The sequence below is a fragment of the Drosophila ananassae genome, chromosome 2L (assembly GCF_017639315.1).
Source record: "Drosophila ananassae strain 14024-0371.13 chromosome 2L, ASM1763931v2, whole genome shotgun sequence".
In the NCBI taxonomy this organism is placed as follows: Eukaryota; Metazoa; Arthropoda; class Insecta; order Diptera; family Drosophilidae; genus Drosophila; species Drosophila ananassae.
Genome location: NC_057927.1, coordinates 24,210,836 through 24,230,742, shown reverse-complemented (window position 1 = coordinate 24,230,742; position 19,907 = coordinate 24,210,836). Strand labels below are relative to the sequence as shown.

Below are 19,907 nucleotides of genomic sequence, written 5' to 3'. Positions count from 1 at the left end.
GTGGCAACCTACATATTTGCCAGTTCGCAGGCAGCAGGTTTTTGGGGCGTGGCACTCCCTGCATCTCTATTTGCTTTTTGGCATGCTGTTTCATAGCCGCAAGTCGCCACATTCTTCTACCTACAAGCAGTTTCAGATTCTCTGATGCTAGCAGAAAGTATGCTACGAATTTTAGTTGCGTGCATAAAACTATTTTTCAGGAGGAGCTCACAGGACATGGAAGCGGGCGAAGCATCCGTCCTTGCCAAGCCACAGCAGTTTCAGGCGTACTAACTCTTTCAGGATAACGCATTTATTTCAGTTATTTCGGAACAAATTTTGCTTTTAGATCGGAACAAGATACAAAGCTGTTTCTGATTTTTGTCCTTAGACCTTAGGAGTCATAGTAATTTTATTTTACTCTAGAATTTCTTACTTTTCTCTTAAATCTGACAGGACATTAAATCTCGACTCAGCACTTTGCTCAAAATATTATTTTGCATAATTCTGCGTTACAAGTGTGCATTATGCTAAGGACGTCATATCTGAATATTAGCATTAGCCGTGACATTTTCAGTTCCTTTTCTCAGTTTCATGTTTTCGTAATTCGTTTATTAAATTAACACCTTGGGCTATTTATGCATACATCTTGTTGTGATCCAGTCGCCTGTTATTCTGATGTACTAGCAGCTTAAGGTGTCGCTTGTCCTGTTGTGCCTTGTCTGGCTGCTCTCTTGCTCTTTCTTATGTAAATGACATCGCATAAACATAATTAACTCGGGCGGGCCTACGTGGCGTATGGAACTTTTTTGATAGCCAAATAAAAGCGCTTGAAGAGCTTTTGCATTAGGCCAACTTTGGCCATAAAGTCGCGCGGCTCAGCAGCCACATGGCCACATAAAAAAATCTGAAAATCCAGCACCTGTGTCCCGAACAACACTACATATACTTATAAGTATGTATTGTAGTTTTGTAAGTTTTCGTAAAACGAGAAGGAGACGATCTGGTGGCGAAAAAGCAACAGTTTGGCAACATTTCTATGAATGTCCTGGGGGAGTGCAGTTTATTGATAAGCAGAAGGGATAATGCAAGTGTCAGTGCTTGAGTGCATGGCTTTCAAAGTGGAGTCAACGGGCCATAAGTGAGATGCATCTCGAAGCACAATCCATATCCATATCCCATTGTGTCTTCCCTATCCAGCTGAGCTGTCATTGCTGCCGATTGTCCTGGTAGTTTCAGCTGCTTTGTTGCTGTTTCGTACTGTCTTCTGCTCCTCGTGTCACTTCGGCGTTTAAAGCTCAATTGGGTTTAAGTGGGTACGCAATTGTATGCTGCTGTGCTGCTTCAGTTGTTGCGAATTCCCTGCTGCTCTGCTGCCGACCTCAAGGTCCTGCAATTTGTGTGGTTTCAAACCAAATTAGCCGCAGCAATGTACTGCCACTGGCGCTGACAGATGGGGCGTACTCTCGAGTCGGACACATCGTGTGTTAAGTAATTGGCAGAATAAGTCAGCTCCCTCATTGCAGATGGATTGCATCTATTAGTGAATACATCGCTTTAAAAGCGGACCAAGCGCATCTCTTTGGTAATCAAAGTAAAAGGCTTTGGTGGGGCAAAAAGATGCATCTCTCCGTTTCATTAAATTAATGAAAACACATTACAATGATTATTGACTCTCAATGAAACGATGTATTGAATATTTCTGTAAAAATAACCTCCATCTGACAATCTTGCTGATATCTGAAATTCGTTAGAAAACATTAAGCTGTTTAGTTTATTCAGAGAAAACCATAAATACCTGGAAAATATACCTGTTAACGCCCCTGCTGATGATGTGGAAGTTGCAGTTTCCGCTTCCTCGGTAGCAGCAATTCACCTGGGTCGGAGCAGCAACCCTTTTGCATAGCACTTAGAGCAAGTTACGACTCCCATTCCATATTCCATCCTGCGCATCCTGGTGCTCCTGCTCCGCCTAAATAGTCCGCTGAGTGCAGAAGGCAATAAATGCTAATATTTTATTTAAAACGCTGATGCTGAAAATAAGTGCATTCTCCACACACACACGCTCCCAAGGCACAAGCACAAGCACCCACTTCGAAGTTGTGGGGAAGCTTTTAAGGCGAAGCCAGCGGAAAAATTAGCTTTGTCTGTGTCGAGTCTTGTATTTAGTAGTGTGTGTGTGTGAAAGCTCGAAGCACTTCAAATTAAATATTGCGCATCCGCCACGTTGTACAGCACACACTCACCCGTGCTGTCTCGCATATTTGCACATCATTTGCGTTCCTAAAGTGATTGTGGCAACCGAAGTGGGTAAGCCTCTTTCCAAGCTCCAACTTTTTGCAGTCTTTCAATTGCCAGTCCCCTGCTGAGCCAATACTCAGATGCTTCAGCTCATTTGCAACCCTTTGGCACGCAGACACACACATACGGCCATTCATCAGGCTCTAAAAATTGTTATTTATTCAAAAATAATTTTCAAATGTTTTGCATATTTCTAAGCGTTTCGGCCCGCATATTCATAGTCGAGTGCCTGGCACGCCCTTTTCCTCTGATATTTCCCTTTTCGCATTTCACGAATCAAGAATCTAATAAAACTTTTCCAGCTACCTGACTTTCGGGCAATACCAACAACAGCCATACATCTGCTTATTTGCTTATCATATGCAAATTTTCATGTTTCAAGTTGAAGTTTACTTTTTTCACAAAAAAAAAGGAAAACGAAAAAAAAGACACACTCACCCACAGGTATGTGTATATACTATATAGTATGGGCAACCCAAGAATGTTTAACAAGCAACCTGAGGGCGCTCATGAGCAAAAGTTCAAATAACAAAATTTCTGCTTATACTTTTACCCGAAAAAAAGTCTACATAAAAAAAGATTGTGCCAGGTATTTTGGAGAACCTTCAGCCAGATTATGGATGTATAAGTGTGGGTATCTGTGTGTGCGTTCCTTTGATTATACAACTCACTATCTCTCCCCGTTTTGGCGAACAGAGCTCCCCTTACTGCTCCCTGAGCTTTCTTTCCTTTCCCTATTCGATTTGTGGGCTGGGCTGTGCCCCTTGGCTATGTACTCGACGAAAGCTACACAGCTACTACACCAATGGCTGTGCTGTATTTGGCCAGGAAATTACTCGGTAACATCTACAAATTATGCATGCATCAAGATTTTCCACATAATTCTCTGGGAAATTTGCATAATTCCCCAAAAATGCACTCAGCCAGACAGTCCGGCAGCTAATAACAGGCCAATCGGTGCAAGGAGTGACCATCAGCAATTATGTGAAATGAATTTGTAGTTTGTATAAATTAAGCTGCTCCAGTTCACCAAGAGTAAGAGCCAGATAACTGAGTAGTTGATTCACGTGCAATTGGGGGCTAAGGATTAAGTGCGATGCTCTCGCTTGGTGCGTGTTCCCCTCCTGCTCAACTCCTGCTCAACGCCTCTTTCGAAGTGAAATTCAATTACCATGGGTGCTGGGACAAAAGCAATTACAACAACGATGCCGAAAATGGCAGCTGCCCTTGCGGCCATGTTAATATATCAGCCCGAACAGGAATGCAACCAGCAAAATGAAAAAGTGAGAAAAAGGCCACCCCGAAAGTAACAAAGAAGTGTGTTAAAGGCTGTCCGGAGTGCGGAGTGTGGAGTGTGGCGCATGCAAAACAAATAACACGGAAATGAAAAACGAACTCAACTGGAAAATTGCAAGGGTGCCCCAAACCCATGCCCCATGCCCCATGCTCCTGCTCCTGCCAGTGCCCCTGCTCCGCATATACACATACTCCCACATACACAAAAAGGCAAGCGGAAGTTGACTCGCCAGCCATGTTGCCGTCGACGCCGTTTCCGCCAGAACTTCACTTCGTTATTGTTGTTGCCGTTGATGCCTCTGCCGTGGCTGCCATTCCTGCTTCTGCTGATGCGGTTGCTCTGCGAAGCTCTGCCTACTAAAAAATTTACTGGCGCTTAAAAAAGCCAAACAAAAAGGCAACAAAAGGCGGGGTAAGCGAGTATCCTGAAGCTACAGAAGGCACCAAACTCGAAAAGAATACCGGGGAGCGGAGAGGCAACGAAAAAAAAAAAAGTGGAAAAAGGCAACTACAAGTAAGCACACAAAAGACGAGCACAGAAATGACATAAAATATTTACCACGCTGAAAGACATTTTCATTTGTGCCACAACAGCAGCAACAGCAACAGCAACAGTAGCAGCAAGCCGCAGCTCATTACGAACAAATTGACGGCCAGCTAACAAATAGTTTCTCTTTCAATATTTGCTGCAATTTCGTTGGCTGCACTCAAACGAGAAGGAAACCCAAAAAAAAAAAAAACTAAAAAATGAGAAGAAAAAAAATCCAAAACAAAAATGAAACGGATGCACTAAAATCCTCCCCTTAGAGCTCAGCTTTTCCAGGGACCCTCCGAAACGTTTACGAGTATTTTTAATGCCGCATTTTGGCTGATTCTGCTTCAGTTTCAGCTTCTAGTGTTGCTGTTGCTGATTCTGTGGCTGTTGCAGTTGCCGGAGAAGTGATTGAAATTATAGCTGCCGTTGGACACGTCGAGTGCATTCAATGTCCGTCTCATTCTCTTTACGGCCATAGAGCTGGTCAGTTATTTTTGATACTTATTATTTTTATGCTACCCTCTGACACTGCCCAGTCCCCGCTTTCTTTTATGCTTTCCTGCAGACCAACAAGTGTTAATAAAATGGAAGAAAGCAACCAGCAAGGAGACAGCGTTGCAAGCTCACTGCTTCGGTGCTCTATTACAGTCGAGACGAGTGTATATCTTTATATACATCTGGCAATTACATAACAATTTGTCCAGCTATATCTCTGGGTGGGTTGCTTGGATTGCTGGATGGGAGTATCATATTGCTTCTGCTGCAACTAATCGTGCTCGTAGTCAACTTGCAACCCTGCTTAAGCACCCAGTGATTATTTCCTCCTCAGAATCAAGTTCATTCCGCCATAAAAACGCTTTCTCACTGTCCGATCCCCTCTCGGATTGCAATTTAAATTGTTTCCAGCAGTCAATGTCAGTTTTTTGGCTTCATTATGCTGCCAACTCCGAGAGCATTTCATTCCGGAATGGCCCCAACAAATAATCAAATGGAAATGGAACATTTGTGTAATTAAAATGGCGGCTGGCATTTTTAGTTTTCCTAAAAACTTTTTCCGTAGAAAGGGACAAAAAAAAATAAAAAATAAAAAAAAAGAGCTCGTCGAGCAGCAGAATTCCATGGGAGAAGTTTTTCAGTTTACATTTTTCATTAATGGCAGTGCGAGCTATTTTTGGGGGCAGGACACGTCATCGTCTGGTTTTTATGGTGAGCAGTATCCAAACAAAAAGTTCACAAAGTGTACATATATATATATATGTGGATATGTATATTAATAAATAGTCAGCAAATAATATTGCGCATACGCAGCGTTGACATCCGCAGCAAGCCAAATTGTGGCCAGACATGAGTGCGTGTATGTGGTGAGCTTTGAGCATGGAGAGATGGCAGAGGAAAGTATAAATAATAAATAAATATAAATGGTCATATGGAAATGAAAATGAAATAATCTGCCAACTAAGAGGCGCATAAATAGCCCTCGAAATGACATTCATTTTCGTTGTCGTTCTTTATGTCGGCCATTTTCGTTGTACGCCATTTGTTGTTTGCTATTTGTTGCTGTCGCTGATGTTGTTGTTGTCGCCCTGTCGCCATTTTCTGTATATGTCATGTTGCTCGTACCGTTATTATTATTATTTCTTTCCTCACCATATATGAACAGAAATTTTTTGCTTTGTTTTGCGGTCACTGACACGTGTTTTGTGCTAAATTATGCAGACGTCGGAATTTGATTTGATTTATTTCGAGGCGGAATAAGAGACGAGTTTTTATCGAATCAATGCACATATTACAAACCATTTACACACGAAATTAGCATAATTAATTTAGCCGCTCCGCAAAAACCATCAAATTGATAAATGTAATTGGCCCCGCGCATTCCCTGTACCCCGGTACTTGCGCCATCAACTATCACATATGTATGTACACCTCAAATGTACGGAAAACTTTCCCCACTCCATCGACTGACACGGAAAATCTTTTGCACAAAACTTTCCACGAACCAGACCAAATAAATGAAAAGCGAAGCCGTGGCGCTGAAGACAGCAAACTTTCCAGTTTACAGTTTTTGAGTTAAAAGTTTTAGGTTACAGTGGTGCTGCTGCTTTCGCTGGGATAGAAAATCTTGAGTCGGCATAAAACCACTTGGCCAAGTGGCTGTTTGAGTTGGCCAAGAGGAGTGAAGCACATCCAGCTGGCCATGAATTATATGTAAATAGCAATTTACTCACACTCAGTGTGAACGGATTTGTTTATGTCCCACTAAAGTTGCCAAAGCCATTGACAATCGTATATCTCTATTTCTGTTTCTGTTTGAATTTGAATTTTTGAAGTAAACAATTTTGAAATAGCTCACATGCGGCCAATTACGAATCCCAACCGACCTTTATTTATTTGCTAATATATTGCACAATTTTTGACATTTTTCTGCTGCTTGTGCACTTTCCGTAATTGGCCAGAACAAGGGGTTGGCCCAAGCTAGAGTCTGAGTTGATTATGATTGCTTGTTTGTGCTTAATGTAGCTGCACTCGACAGCACTTGAGCATGTCACTCACAATAAAGCTGGGATTTTTGTGCATAAAATGCAGAGACGCATATTGAAAGGGTAGTTCGAGGACACCAGGCACTGTCCTTCAGCAATTGGAGAATAACAAAAATGTTAAGCGCAAGTGGGAGTGGCAGAGTGTCAGAGTGGCAGGGCATGGCAGCCAGAAGACGCAGGATACGGAAAAAGGCTTCAGCGCACACATGTGCATGTTTGGTCTGGTGTCTTGAGTGTTTGAGCCAAAGATTAAATGGTGTTTATGGCTGCACGCTGCTGCACAAAAGGGAACAAAGCTCTAAGACTTTTGACACTTTGCAAAATTTACGACGACACTCCCCCACCCATCCACCCAACACGACCCATCCAGCCCAACAGCTCTGCTTCCGGTCTGTTTCACTTGCACAATTGCAGTGCAAACTTTTTATGTTTTATGTTGAAATAATGCTAATGCAAGCACAACTGAAGCCGCTCTGCCAGAAGACACTATCCGAAACTTATTTCCATATTTATTTGTCTGTCCTTACAGGGTTGGACCTGGCCTAAGATGGGTAGCGTGCTATTCGCAGCTGTATTCATAGCATTACACTTTGCCACCGGCGGCCTGGCCAACCCAGATGCGAAGCGCCTCTACGACGACCTGCTGAGCAACTACAATCGCCTCATCCGACCCGTGGGCAACAACTCCGACCGCCTGACCGTTAAGATGGGTCTACGGCTCTCCCAGCTGATCGATGTGGTAAGTGAACTGTCATAAGAAATAATACAAATAGTAATTCTTAAAAAACTTAAGGTAAAATGAATTAGATTCCCAACCTTAACCTACCTTTTGTTGATTATAAATCGTAAAATAAGATAAATTAATTCCTCTTTCTGTAATATCTATAATCTCAAACCATACAATGAGTTAGCGAGTTATGAATAAAATTAATGATGGAAATTGGATTGCTGACCAAGCCCCCTGTGATCCCTGAAAATGCCAGTTCAAATCACTTGCAAACTCGATTAAATTTGTTGCTAACGATGCCGTCAAGCTGAGCCGACTCATCCATTTGTTTGACAAGTGTGTCCTGCCCCCAGCCCCCGTTTCTGCTTCTGTTTCTGTTACCGAGCTTATCGAATGACAATCATAACAGATTAATTCGCGAAAGCCCAGCGATGCCGGTAAGCAGGCAATGGAATTTGTTAAAGCCACAGCAAACAGTCGGCGTGCAATTAATAACTGTTTACCCGGCGATTAAAAAGCCAGGCAACTAATCCACTCCCGCTGCTCACTGCCCCGCCACCGCTTCATTGTCTCGATGGTTGTTTGCATAATAAATCAATGGCTGGCCTCAGTTTATTGTTTTCTTGATTAACTAGGCAATTTCAAGTTGGAGTCTCACCGTGGGGCATCCGAAATTAAGCAACACCCCCGACAACCCACCAACAAACATCCATACCTATGTACATATATCAATAAAGTGGTGGGGGGAGCTTAAATTGCAGCACAGGCCAGGCCAAGCCAGGCCAGGCAAATGGTGCACAATCTTCTGCTCGGTTTGGCTGCACATGACAGCCGGAAATGGGAAACCGGCTAACAGTTACGTGCTGTTGGCCACACAGTAGCCGGAGTTCTTCGCTCCCTTCGCTTTCAAAAATGGTATACTCTGCTCTTTGCTTTCTGCTCCATGCTGCTGCATCTTTGGCTTCGTATTTTTTCGTGTTTCTATTCCTATTTTTTTCTTTCTACTTTTCTGGCTGTTATAAATCACGCGCTAAGCACCAAGACCACTAAAGGGCATGCCTGGCCGGAGCAGCAGTCAGCGCCAGAAGCAGTCATACCAATTCACATTGGACCAACATGGCAGTGATTTTCCAAACAAAAAGACCGTATGAAATTAATCTAAAGTGAGGCCGACGACATTGTTAATAATTTCTCAATCAGCCCTGTTTTTAACAAAAATTAAAGGTATTTGAGAAGCTTCATTCGAAGGTTTCCAGGATATCACGGGTTTCTTCAATTAAATCGACATGCAAACGCATTTATCTGGATTATTTAAATCCGTGTAATCTATAAAAGATATTTAATTTGGCTTCATTCCACTGTGGACTGGCATTCGGGCATCTGGCATAAGGTGCTTATATCGAAATTGCTTTTCTGTGTATGTGAGCTCGTGCACACAGGAATATCACACAGCCGCCCTGTGTGCGCTTGAAATATTCGCAGAATTTCTTTTATTGCAATAGTCCACTGGTAGTCCACGTTTTTTTTCTTTTTTATTGTGTCCAGACCCTGCTCCCTTCGTATCCTTCTCACTTTCTTTGTTGTGTATGTGTTTGTGTGTGTTGCTGAGGGACACACGTGTTGCCTGCTTTTCCTTATTGGCATACAATTGCTTGTAAATTCTCCACACAGAAATCAGTGCTTGTAGTTTTTTATTTCCCTTTTTTTTTTTTGTTGTTCTGGAAATTGCAATCAACTGTCAGAGAAGGAACAGGAACAGGAACAACAAAGCAGAAATGCGTTTTGGCTGTAGAATTTGTAATTTGCAATTTTCCATTTGCTTGCTCTTTGGCTCAGAATTTCATCCTTCAGATCCATGTTGAGTATGTACCTTTTGCTTATTAGTTGCATAGCTACTGGCCATCCAGGTGACATGTATTGCGGTAGCCTCCTATTGCACCTTGTACCATTAGGGCCCTGTTTTGTTTGGCCTGTAGGACGGGCTCTCGTTTTGCCACCAACTGGCATTCAAATGGCAAATATTGCACATTTTCGAGCCAGTTAATTGCATGCCTTCCCATAAATTTCAAATATTATTGGGAAATTGAAACTGCAACTGGAATTGGGTTTCTGCATGTTAGTAATATTGAGCCATTGTAGCTGCCAGTTTGTTGTTTGCAGCTGCAATCAAAAGAAAATTAGCTTTTCACTTGCAGAAAGCTAAATAAGGATTTCAGAATCACACAAATATTTTTACTAAATGTTATTACTACTACTAAAATTGACATTTAAACGTAGAACACTCAGATCACTGATTACGCCACTTAAAATAATTCAAAAGCCATGGAATTGGCCCTATCAAAATTTGTCTTTTGTATTTCACCTTTACTGCCATTTACCTTGCAACTTCTCTTCCTTTGGTAATTTTTCAAATTAGGATCTGTGTACTTTTGCAATGCAGGAAATGCTCCCAAATTAATTTACTGCTCATTCAGCTTACACCGCCTTTCAAATGCGGCTGCACACACTTTTTTGCATGCCGAGTGAAATGCCTTTTGCAAAGTTTATTTACGGCACACAGGAAATTCGATTTAAATTTGTAAACAAGCCCAGTCAGGCAAGTCATGGACACGGCCCAGGCCATTTCCAGACTGGATATAAACACCGAGCACACAATCCACAGAGATGCAAATCCAGTTGCAGGATGCTTGCTTAAAGCACTCGGCTTAAGCAATTTAAATGCTGTATATCCTGCATCCTGTGCTGGGTCCTGTAGTCGCTCTACATACCTCGTCCTGCCGTCTTGAATGGGAATAAGCGAGACGTGCAACAAGAATAACAACATCAATTACAGTCCAAGGTGTGATCTGGCCGAGGTTTTCTCCGTTGACTGTGGCTTTCCTGATAACCAATTTTTCTATTTCCTTTGAGCTCAGTTAAGTTGCCAAGAACGGTTGGAAGAATAATAATAATTAATATTATCTATTGCTCATAGGGTCGATTAGGAAAAATCCAAAAAATGGGATCCAAAACTTCGATAATGAATAATTTAGCCTTCACAAGGACCACATTTTTGTACTTCGTGATATTCCCCACTATCGTCAGAAAAATCGATAAAATGCTATCCAAAATTTTGTTTCCAGATGTTGATGCAGATTTAAAGACAATCGATCCACGATTCGTTAAAGGTATGCCCCTTAAGAATCGTATGGATAATGACCAAGATATAGCCTTCCCAAGGGCCGCATTTTTGTATTTCGTGATTTCACAAGCTCAGTTAAATAGCCAAGAACAGTTGGATTTTGTGTGTTTTTTATTGAAAAAAAAACTCAAGTAATAATTATTATAATAACTCTAGTTAGTAAGAAAAACATTATATATAAAATAAAAAATTTAATTTAAATGGGATATAAAATGTGAATTGTGAAAAAAATGTTCAAGTGTAAATACCCAGCTACTGGCTGCAACGGATGTCCCACATAAAGCACAAAGGATACGCGCAAAGCCTGTCCCCGGCTCCTCCGGATTTTGCCGCATCTAAGCGCCTCGAACATTTTATATCTTCCTTATGGGGTCCTCATCGCCTTGGTTGTCATTGTGCCCGGCTCTTGGCTTTGTCGTTTTATTGCCGGTTTTCCGCGGCGCCCTCGCCTAATGACCTTTCCACGGTCTGAGATGCCTCTGGGATGAGATGGCTCGCAGAAGGGCTAAGGGCCCCAAGAGCGGGTGATTAGTTAGGGGGCATCCGCTCGGTGTGTGGTTGGGAAAATCTATTAACACTGCGTGCCTCGACATATTGCCGGGGCACTCTTCGAAGCTTCTCTGAGGTTTCTCCACCACGCGGAAAGAAATGCGAAAAACGCGTTACGGCGCATCATTATCATTCTGTCGTTAATTACATTTTTCAGCGCTTAAGTGATTTATTCCGCAATTTTATCGTTTTCTAATTTTTTCTATTGAGCTTCCCGCATTTAATGGGTTTGGCCTGGCGCGTAAATAAATATGAGAGACTGCAGAAAGACGGAACAGGAGCAGTAGCGCCTACATAAGTAATGAGAGCTTTCCCACAACAACGCCCCGATGTATCTCAGAAGCGCTTCTTTTCCCTCGGATAATTAGACACTTGCTTTGCCTAGGATGTGCTTCAATTATTTATAGTCCGGACGGAAAATGCCTGCGAAAAAGTCTCTCAGGCAGTGAAAAATTAATTAAACCGAATGAGGGGATGTGCAATGTTTAATCAAATAATTGCAGTTCCTGTGAAAATTTACCTAAGAATTCCGTTTTATTTTTAGTGGACCCATTGAAGCTCCCTCGTAGGGAAATTTGCATTCGATTAGCGGATTACCGCAATGGTTACTTAAGCTTAACGGTATTTTTAGCTGTTTTTAAGTCCTGTTAGCTCCCCGGTTCGATATACATAGTTGGAAAACTAGGGGGAGAAAACGAAGACAAAGAGGTTATCCGTCTGCACCACATAAATTGATTAAAACTGAATGCTTCTGGAGGACAGCATCTCACTTCAGCGGAAACCGATTCCACTCGCCCCATTTTATTCTCACTCTTGGCGGAGCACTTTAAAATAGATTTGTTAGGCGACTCGGGACAGAAATAGTGGGAAAATATCCAAGCAACCAGACATCCGAGCTGCAGGAGTTCAGTTCACTAAAATAACATTCAGCCGGCGCTGCGATTTCGATTTGATGGTCTCTGCCACTCAATGCTGAAGCTGTCCGGCATGCCACACCCCTAGAAAATTACCAAACCCCCTCAATTTTTTGCCACTAGAGCTGCACTTGGCCAAGAGTGCAGAAACTGTCAGGCTAAATTTAAGCAACCTCTGTTCGCAATCGGATCTAACGAATATTTCAATTTTCATCTCGTTTATTTGCAGAATCTGAAGAATCAAATTATGACAACCAATGTCTGGGTGGAGCAGGTAAGTCTGAACATTTGAAACCCAACTAAATATTATATATGCGCTATAGAGACCCGGCCGGCTTACTCGGCTGTGATTTGGCTTTTGAGGAACATGAATTTGCCATTTGCATGCCTCGCCGCCGTCAAATGCAGAATAATTTCTGTCAGCCAATTCCGACGCGCTCGCATTATGCCAAACTTCTAACTTGGCCAAGTGGCCAAGCTCTAGATGTGGCTCTGCCTCTGACTCCTACTCTGAATCTTTCTAAAACTCCAGCCATTTCCTATATCCCGCCAGTGCCAGAACCACTCGTTGCCTCCCAACATGTCCATTGGCTTTTCACTAATGCGGCCAACAGCAGTTGGCCAAAAAGCAAAAACTCAAAAACACAATGAAAAAAAAGTTCAAGAGGAATATCAATTGGTCCGAAATCCGAATTTTATCCCAACTGCTGTTAGACCCTCGCTGTTTCCCAGGAAAGGGACGATGCGCGGGACCGGAGGCTTTAAAGTTTTCGGGGTTTTGCATAAAACATGCACCCAAATTCCTCGCTCGCAAATTGCAGTCAATAGTGTGCGGAGCTTATCCAAAGTATTTGGTTTGACAATTCACTAAGCCCGAAAACAATAATAGAAGCAGAATTCGAAATTATATATAAATTATGCATTCGCAGAACAATTTACGCCATTGTGTCTGGCAACCGCACCTGTGTTTGTTTTGGCCAAATTCGAATGTACATTTAGACCTCATTATGAAATTTCTGTCAAAATCCCAATTTTAGACTTGAATTGATGGTGAATGCAATATTTTTCGATGCCACTTTTATCACGAATATCAGGTAGCTTATACTTTTTTTTAAATTATAAAAATTGACAGCAAAAAAGGCAGTATAAATGCCATAGTGACTTCTGCAAAGTGTGTCAACAGGACATAAATAACCGGCTTAAACGGGTTTGCCCTGCCACTAGTTTTGCTGCTCGGCCACGCCCATTTATGACACAAACAGGCAGTGGTCTGTCAATAAAGCCACAAACGCTTGCGCACGTAACCCCATTAATGTCCGAGTTCGGCTGTATTTATTCAACGCATTTGCCTATCGGCACGTCCATGGTCATGCATTTAAGCAATTAAATTTGCATTACCTCACACCGACTCACCATAAACGCCCTAAACACATTAATTCCCCTTCCCGGATATTTGCAACTCACCTAATTTATGATTAACAAATCGATGGTATCAGATCAGATGCAGATTAATTGCAGACATTTCGGGGAAGATTTATTCATCGCTTGTAGTTTTTTTTTTCGATAAATATTCCCTATATACGAAGTATAAATGCTGATACTCGTATAATCACGGTTAAAACAAGTTTTCGTGTGTAAGTCGGATCAATATTAAAGCGTTTGAGCATCCGGCCAGCACCTCAATTATATTTGCAATTATCGGGAATTTCATGCTTGGTCAGCACGAAAGCGTGCCCAAGAAAAGCCCCTGCTGGCCCAAACTCACTTAATCCCCAGTGTGATGGCTCCCACTTTGTTTGGCCGAATAAATGTATATATGGAAAGTGGCAATCAACATAATTACAGTTATATGTATGACCAATAAAAAAACAAGTCACACAACGGCATTAATGTGTCGGGATTCAAGGATACCCTCGATTTGTTCATGTTGAAACTTTGGTTCAAAACTTTGATTGAAAATCAAATACTAAACACAGTTTATTATTTCTAAATATATGGCAGACTCTATAATATTTTGAGCTCCCATATAACCTATATTCCCTACAGAAAATCATTTTAATGAGCACCTCCACAGCGACACAATTGTATTATGAAAATGTAATTTAATGCCAACAGCTTAGCAACCAATGAGTTAATGCATAATTAATGAAATTGAAATGCAGCAATACAAGAGTTAAACGCCCAGGTCCGCAAATGAATAATTCACTGAATAGTGTCCCAGCTTTTTCTAATTTTGCATTTTTATCATTATGCCTCTCTTTTATTTATGACAATATAAAGCTTTTTTAATATTTTTATTCAATGCTTTAATATTTCTCTCTCGCCTTAAAATAATTGCAAAATGTGATATCTGCTATTACAGGAATGGAACGACTATAAATTGAAATGGAATCCCGATGACTATGGCGGCGTGGACACGTTGCACGTACCCTCCGAGCATATATGGTTGCCGGATATTGTGCTCTATAACAAGTAAGTGTCGAACTAATTTTCACTGTGGTCCGAGCCGGCGGGCAGGCCGGTTCCTTGGAGGCTTAGCTGCGAGAGTCCTGCCCCGGAGCCACTCTGCCATTTGCATAATTGCCCCGAATAGGCGGCGGTATAAATCAAAGCCAAACTGTTTCTCCACTCGGCCATTTATCAGGCGATGATTAACGTATTTTTATTTCAATGTAACTTGAGCCTGCGGTTTGCTTTTCGAGGCACGCCGGGGACCGGCTAAGTGTCTCGAGTAGGCCTTAGTCCTGTTCTCAAATTGAACGCCTTCTTTGGCTCCGCTTCGTATAATTATTATTATCTTCCTTGCATCCTATTTGGTTGCTGGAGAAGAGCCAATTAGGCGACTATACACTGAAAAAATTTAAGTTCGTGTAATTTATGTCATTTTTTTCAAACAGAAGGGGCTAGAATAAATAAAGACTAATCTATAAAATAAAGTTTCATTTATTCTACGATTTTATTTCATATTTATGTTCACTTTATTTTGAACGTATCCTTTTCACTGTCCAGTTTCAGCTTGGTTGCCGACACACTTGACTTTGTCGATTTGCCAGCTTGAAGCTCTTTTCTTCCTTTCGAATGGTCAGGACATCGGTCAGGATATCTTGGTCATAGCTGGCGCTGTTGTTCCTGTTCTTTCGGTTGCTGTTTCTGTCTCACTGGCAGATCGGCTTACGCGCTTTATGGGCCCTTTATGTATGTCGATGGGTGGGGCAAAAAGGCAGAGATACGTATTACGTACTTTTTTTGTATTTTATTCTACTTGGCTTGGCTAAGGCAACTATACGCATAGCATACTTTTTGGGGTGTTTCGCTGGCAGTGTCATAAAAAGTCGTAATTTATTGCTTGGAAAAAGCTTAAATTTCATTTGCCAGCAACGACAAAGGCTTTATCCCTATAGCTGTGAGTAACTATGGCAACTTCTTGTCTCCAAAGCACACAGAACCGCATCGGACATTTAAAGAAATCACAAAAATACTGAATTTCAATATATTTTCCAAATTACTATATTCATTGAATTATTTTCTAATTTCATAATAAACGCGACAGATATTTTTTAGGTTTTCCAAATAAGTAATAGCCTAGTGGAGCAAGTTTCTATTTGGTATGGGATATAACTATTTTTGCTCTCAGTGCATTGCCTGCTACTTGAACACTCCGAGTGTTATATGACCGGCTTTGGTCGTTGAGTCGTTTTTTAAACTGCAAATAATTTGTACACACCATAATGAAGCCATGCTCGGTTGCCACCGCCCGCAATCGCATAAAATTGAACTTGAAGTGTCCTTTGTGCCAGGAACTTAATTGTGTTTTGCTTTCCGCCTGCCAATCCGAATGGCCTGGCCAAAGTCCATTTAATTTAGTGGCAAGTTGAGGTGATGGCTTACGGTCCTTTTTATGGCATTCCCGTAGCTACCCGTAGAATCTCGGCACAAATCTGTACCGAATTCATAAAAATTAAATGAATGATAGTCGAATGTTTATCTTGTCGGCTTTTAATGTTTCCACAAGGATATTAAACGTAAGTCCAATGTCAATATCAATTTCTTTCTGTTGTGCTCTTAGCTTGATTTGTTTACACTTCTGCGAGGAGCCGGCTCAACTCCTTTGATCCTTGAAGCAAACAGTTCCCGGCCAGCGGCAACAGAAATTTATGCAAAAATTAAGTACCAAGCTGCAGCAAAATGCAGCGAAGTGCAGGATACAAAGGCAAAAAAAAAACATAGCTCAACGTTGCTTCCACTCGTTTGTTGTAATTTTAAATGCAAATACATGTGCGCCCCGGCAGCTGGAGGAAAAACGCGTTTATTGTCACACGATGCACACACAGTGTGCAACACATCAACACAGCAACAAGGACGATGGAAATCTATTTTACGATGCAACTTTTTTCCTTCTGCCACTATGGTAAAATGGGGACGCGCAGGGATGCGCCCCTTGCCGTGGCCATTTGTATGCAATGAAAAATGTTTAATTGTCTGCTAAACGCGCAATGGCAACAATGGGCCGGGTCTTTGTAAATGGCCCAAATTTGTGCCAGCTACCACCACAAATACCTGCGTGCGTGAGGCACTTAAACCGCATACGCAAACACACAGAAACACACACACATGGGCCGAAACATTCCAGCACTCAGGGCCAAAATTCTGGCCCACAAAAGAATTTGAAACAAGCGTCAAAAGTTGTAATTTATTGCGAGCGTTCTGGTATTGGCCCGTGTTTTTGTAATTGTTTGCGGCATTGCTATGGCCAAAGAACTATTGCTACAACAGCATAGTGCAACATTTTGGCAACATTTTGTTAATGTTTAATTGCAATTATCCGTGCATTTGTTCTGCACTCAGCTCGAACAGAGCGCAAGTAGTCTCCTGGGAGCTGGCCTAATTATCTCCCCGTATGTGAGCTCATCAAACGCGCATACAACCGACAGACGTGACTGCCAAACTTCTCGGCGACACAGCATGCCCCCTATATCCCCACTCGGCACACTGTTTGTATTTGTGAAAGCCGCTTAATTCCAGCAATTAATTTTCATGTTGATCCAAGAAATTAAAATCTCACTCGGCTGCTCAAGACCAGCTTCGGTTTTGGTCTATACCACCCATGCCCACAAACCTCCCAGCCAGCTTATTCTGGCCGCACTTAGCGGTTTATGCGATTGGTTATGATTTTGGTTAGCTGCCATTATGCATGAGTTTATACGGGGCTATTTAGCTAGTGTTCTCTTCAGTTCAAATTGGTGTTCGTCTATAAAGAGATGAAATTGGAACGATATTTATTTCCTTTTCATTAGGTTATCCGAAGCTCAGTCATTGTCACTTCTTTTGTGTGATTTCAATCAAATGTCCCTTAAAGAAGCCATTTAATACAGATGTATGCCTCTACCCGTATACCATATTCGGTCGAAAAAAACAATTTTTACTAAATCCAAGGACACCAAAGAGGCTTTGACCAAACTTGTGAGGGTGGGTGGTCGAAACGCATTACCATTTTGAGATGCCATATTAGCCAAACGCCATAAATCTCTGCCTAAGCATTAGGCCCCCCATTACCACTCTGGTTCCCACACATTGGGTACTATTCCCAAAGTGCTCTGCTTTGCCTTTGTTTTCTTTAATTAAATGAATGTTGTTGACAACTTTATTATCAGCTGAACTTTTGCGAAGGCTGTGCTTCGACCAAGAGCCACGCCCACTCCTCATAGCCCATCGACCCAACAAGCAAACCCACCCAACCACCACCCCTGGCAGAAGCAGGAGCCACAGCCACTTTAATTCTATTATTGTATGTTTCTAGATGGGCTACCTCCCAGTGTATCCTTGCTCCCTCCGCTCGTATCTGTGATTCTTTTTCAACTGCTGTTGGCTTTTAGTTTTGAGCATGAAAGCTGACGACAACTGCGCTGAAATCAAAAGAAACGAAATAAAATTTCATTATCTTTCATTAGATTTATAAAAATAAAAATGGCGTGGAGAAATACTAGGACCTCTTTTGGTGGGATGAAGGGCGGCTGGGACGAAGACAAGCCGTCGGAGTACAAGGAAGACAAAGGCAAAAGGGAAGAGGGGGTAGCAGCGGCAACAAAGTCAGCAAAAAGTTTTTTCTTGGCCGGCAGCGGGTTGGCCAACTCCCTTAATTCGGTTACGGTACAGTGGTACCAGGCGTTATAAATTATTTAGACGATTTATTAAATAATAATTGATATTTACAAATTTTTAAATTTAGTTAATACAATCTACTTATGTAGAATAACATTTAATCAATTAAAGTATAAATAGAGTATCCCTAATGCAATAATAATGCAAGAAGTATATTCAAATATTTGTCAAAACCATTCAGTAGAGTCTTAGCGCATATCCTTTGATGACTTCTGGTCGATGACATTCCACTGTGGCTTCGATTTGGGCCTCGGCCTTAAAACTTTGACTGGGCCCCGAGATACAAAGATGGCGCTCGCTGTGCGGCGCTGAGATTAACGCGCTGATAGACGCGGCAGGCGCCGTCGGCTCGGATGGCCAGGATAACTGCCACCGCAACGATGACACTCATACGCCGCCTTGTCCGGCTCTCTCCTCTATCGTGTTTATGTGCAGAGTGTGTGTTTGTCTCTCTCTCGCTCTGTCTGTATGTATGTGTGTGAATCACCGTTAAGATAATGGCTGCAATTGCGGTGACCCCCAGGCGTGGTTTTGGCTTTTTTCGGTTTCGGTTATAAACTTTTGTTCTCTTTGTTGATTTTCTTTCTCTGTCGTCCCAGACTCCAACTGCCCCCTCTCTCCAGCTGTATAGCTCTCCCACTTCCTCTTTATCTTCATCTGGCTCCCCTGCGACTGTGAATGTGAATGTATGTGTGCCTGTGCATTGCCGACAGCCATTTTAAATGGTTTTTAGCCATTAATGGTTGCCTGATCGTTGTTGCTGCCTTGCCACTGCTGCTGCTAGTGCTACTGCTACTGCCACTGCCACTGCCACTGCTGTTGTTGTAATAACATTTTAAAATGCTTTGCTTTTGGATTTAGATTTAGTGTAAGTCTCTGGCCAGTGGTTATAGCCAGAGGAGCTAAAAAGGACCTTGCCGCTAATGGACTACGGTCCGCAGTCACCGATTCTATATGCCTGATATGGAGGCGTGTTCCAGCCCAGCGGAAACAGAATTAGCAGTATAAAAGAAAGAACAACATTAGCCGCAATTTTGTAGTCTAAAATAAATTTGTAATTAGAAGCCAAAATGTATTTTTAATTAGTTCAGCACTTTTAGGTTGTACTCGGCCAGGACCCTTTTTGGGGAACATAAAACTTTAGTTAGCTAATTGCCTGCTCAATAAAATCTAGAGAGCAAAGAAAAGTAAATAAATAAAACTAAATGACTGCCTCTGAAGACTGTATTATTAAATATATTAATATATAACCATCCTTCCCTTTTTCAGCGCCGATGGCAACTATGAAGTGACAATAATGACAAAAGCAATTCTTCATCACACTGGCAAAGTGGTGTGGAAGCCGCCCGCCATTTACAAATCCTTTTGCGAAATTGATGTGGAATACTTTCCCTTCGATGAGCAGACATGTTTCATGAAGTTCGGCTCCTGGACGTACGACGGATACATGGTAAGTGAGCTTTGCAGCCCCACAATCCCGGTTGGCAGCTGTTGTGCCAACTCTGGCCACGAACAGATTATGTCTCAGCCCATCAATCAAATTCGACGGAAAGTAAAACCTGAAAAATATAAAATTCAGCTACGCCTTGGCTTCACTTCTCACCGACTGAGTGCTAATCAAATGTTCCCTTGACTCGATTATAAATGCATTAATTTTAAGATACATACATATATGTATGTATGGATTGGGAGAGGGTACTCGCCGCCAAATGACTATTTAAACATG

At 41.9% G+C, this 19,907-nt stretch overlaps 1 protein-coding gene across 1 annotated transcript in view; it reads left to right on the top strand.

The window, feature by feature from the left end:
* The window catches only part of LOC6503405 (acetylcholine receptor subunit alpha-like 1), a 64,819-nt gene that overhangs the window by 30,784 nt on the left and 14,128 nt on the right, over positions 1-19,907 (top strand). Inside the window, exons 3-6 of the mRNA XM_032456425.2 lie at positions 7,181-7,390; positions 12,252-12,296; positions 14,385-14,494; positions 19,451-19,631. Of these exons, the coding sequence (XP_032312316.1) occupies positions 7,199-7,390; positions 12,252-12,296; positions 14,385-14,494; positions 19,451-19,631 (528 nt within the window). The 5' untranslated portion in view covers positions 7,181-7,198. The remainder of the gene's footprint in view (positions 1-7,180; positions 7,391-12,251; positions 12,297-14,384; positions 14,495-19,450; positions 19,632-19,907) is intronic.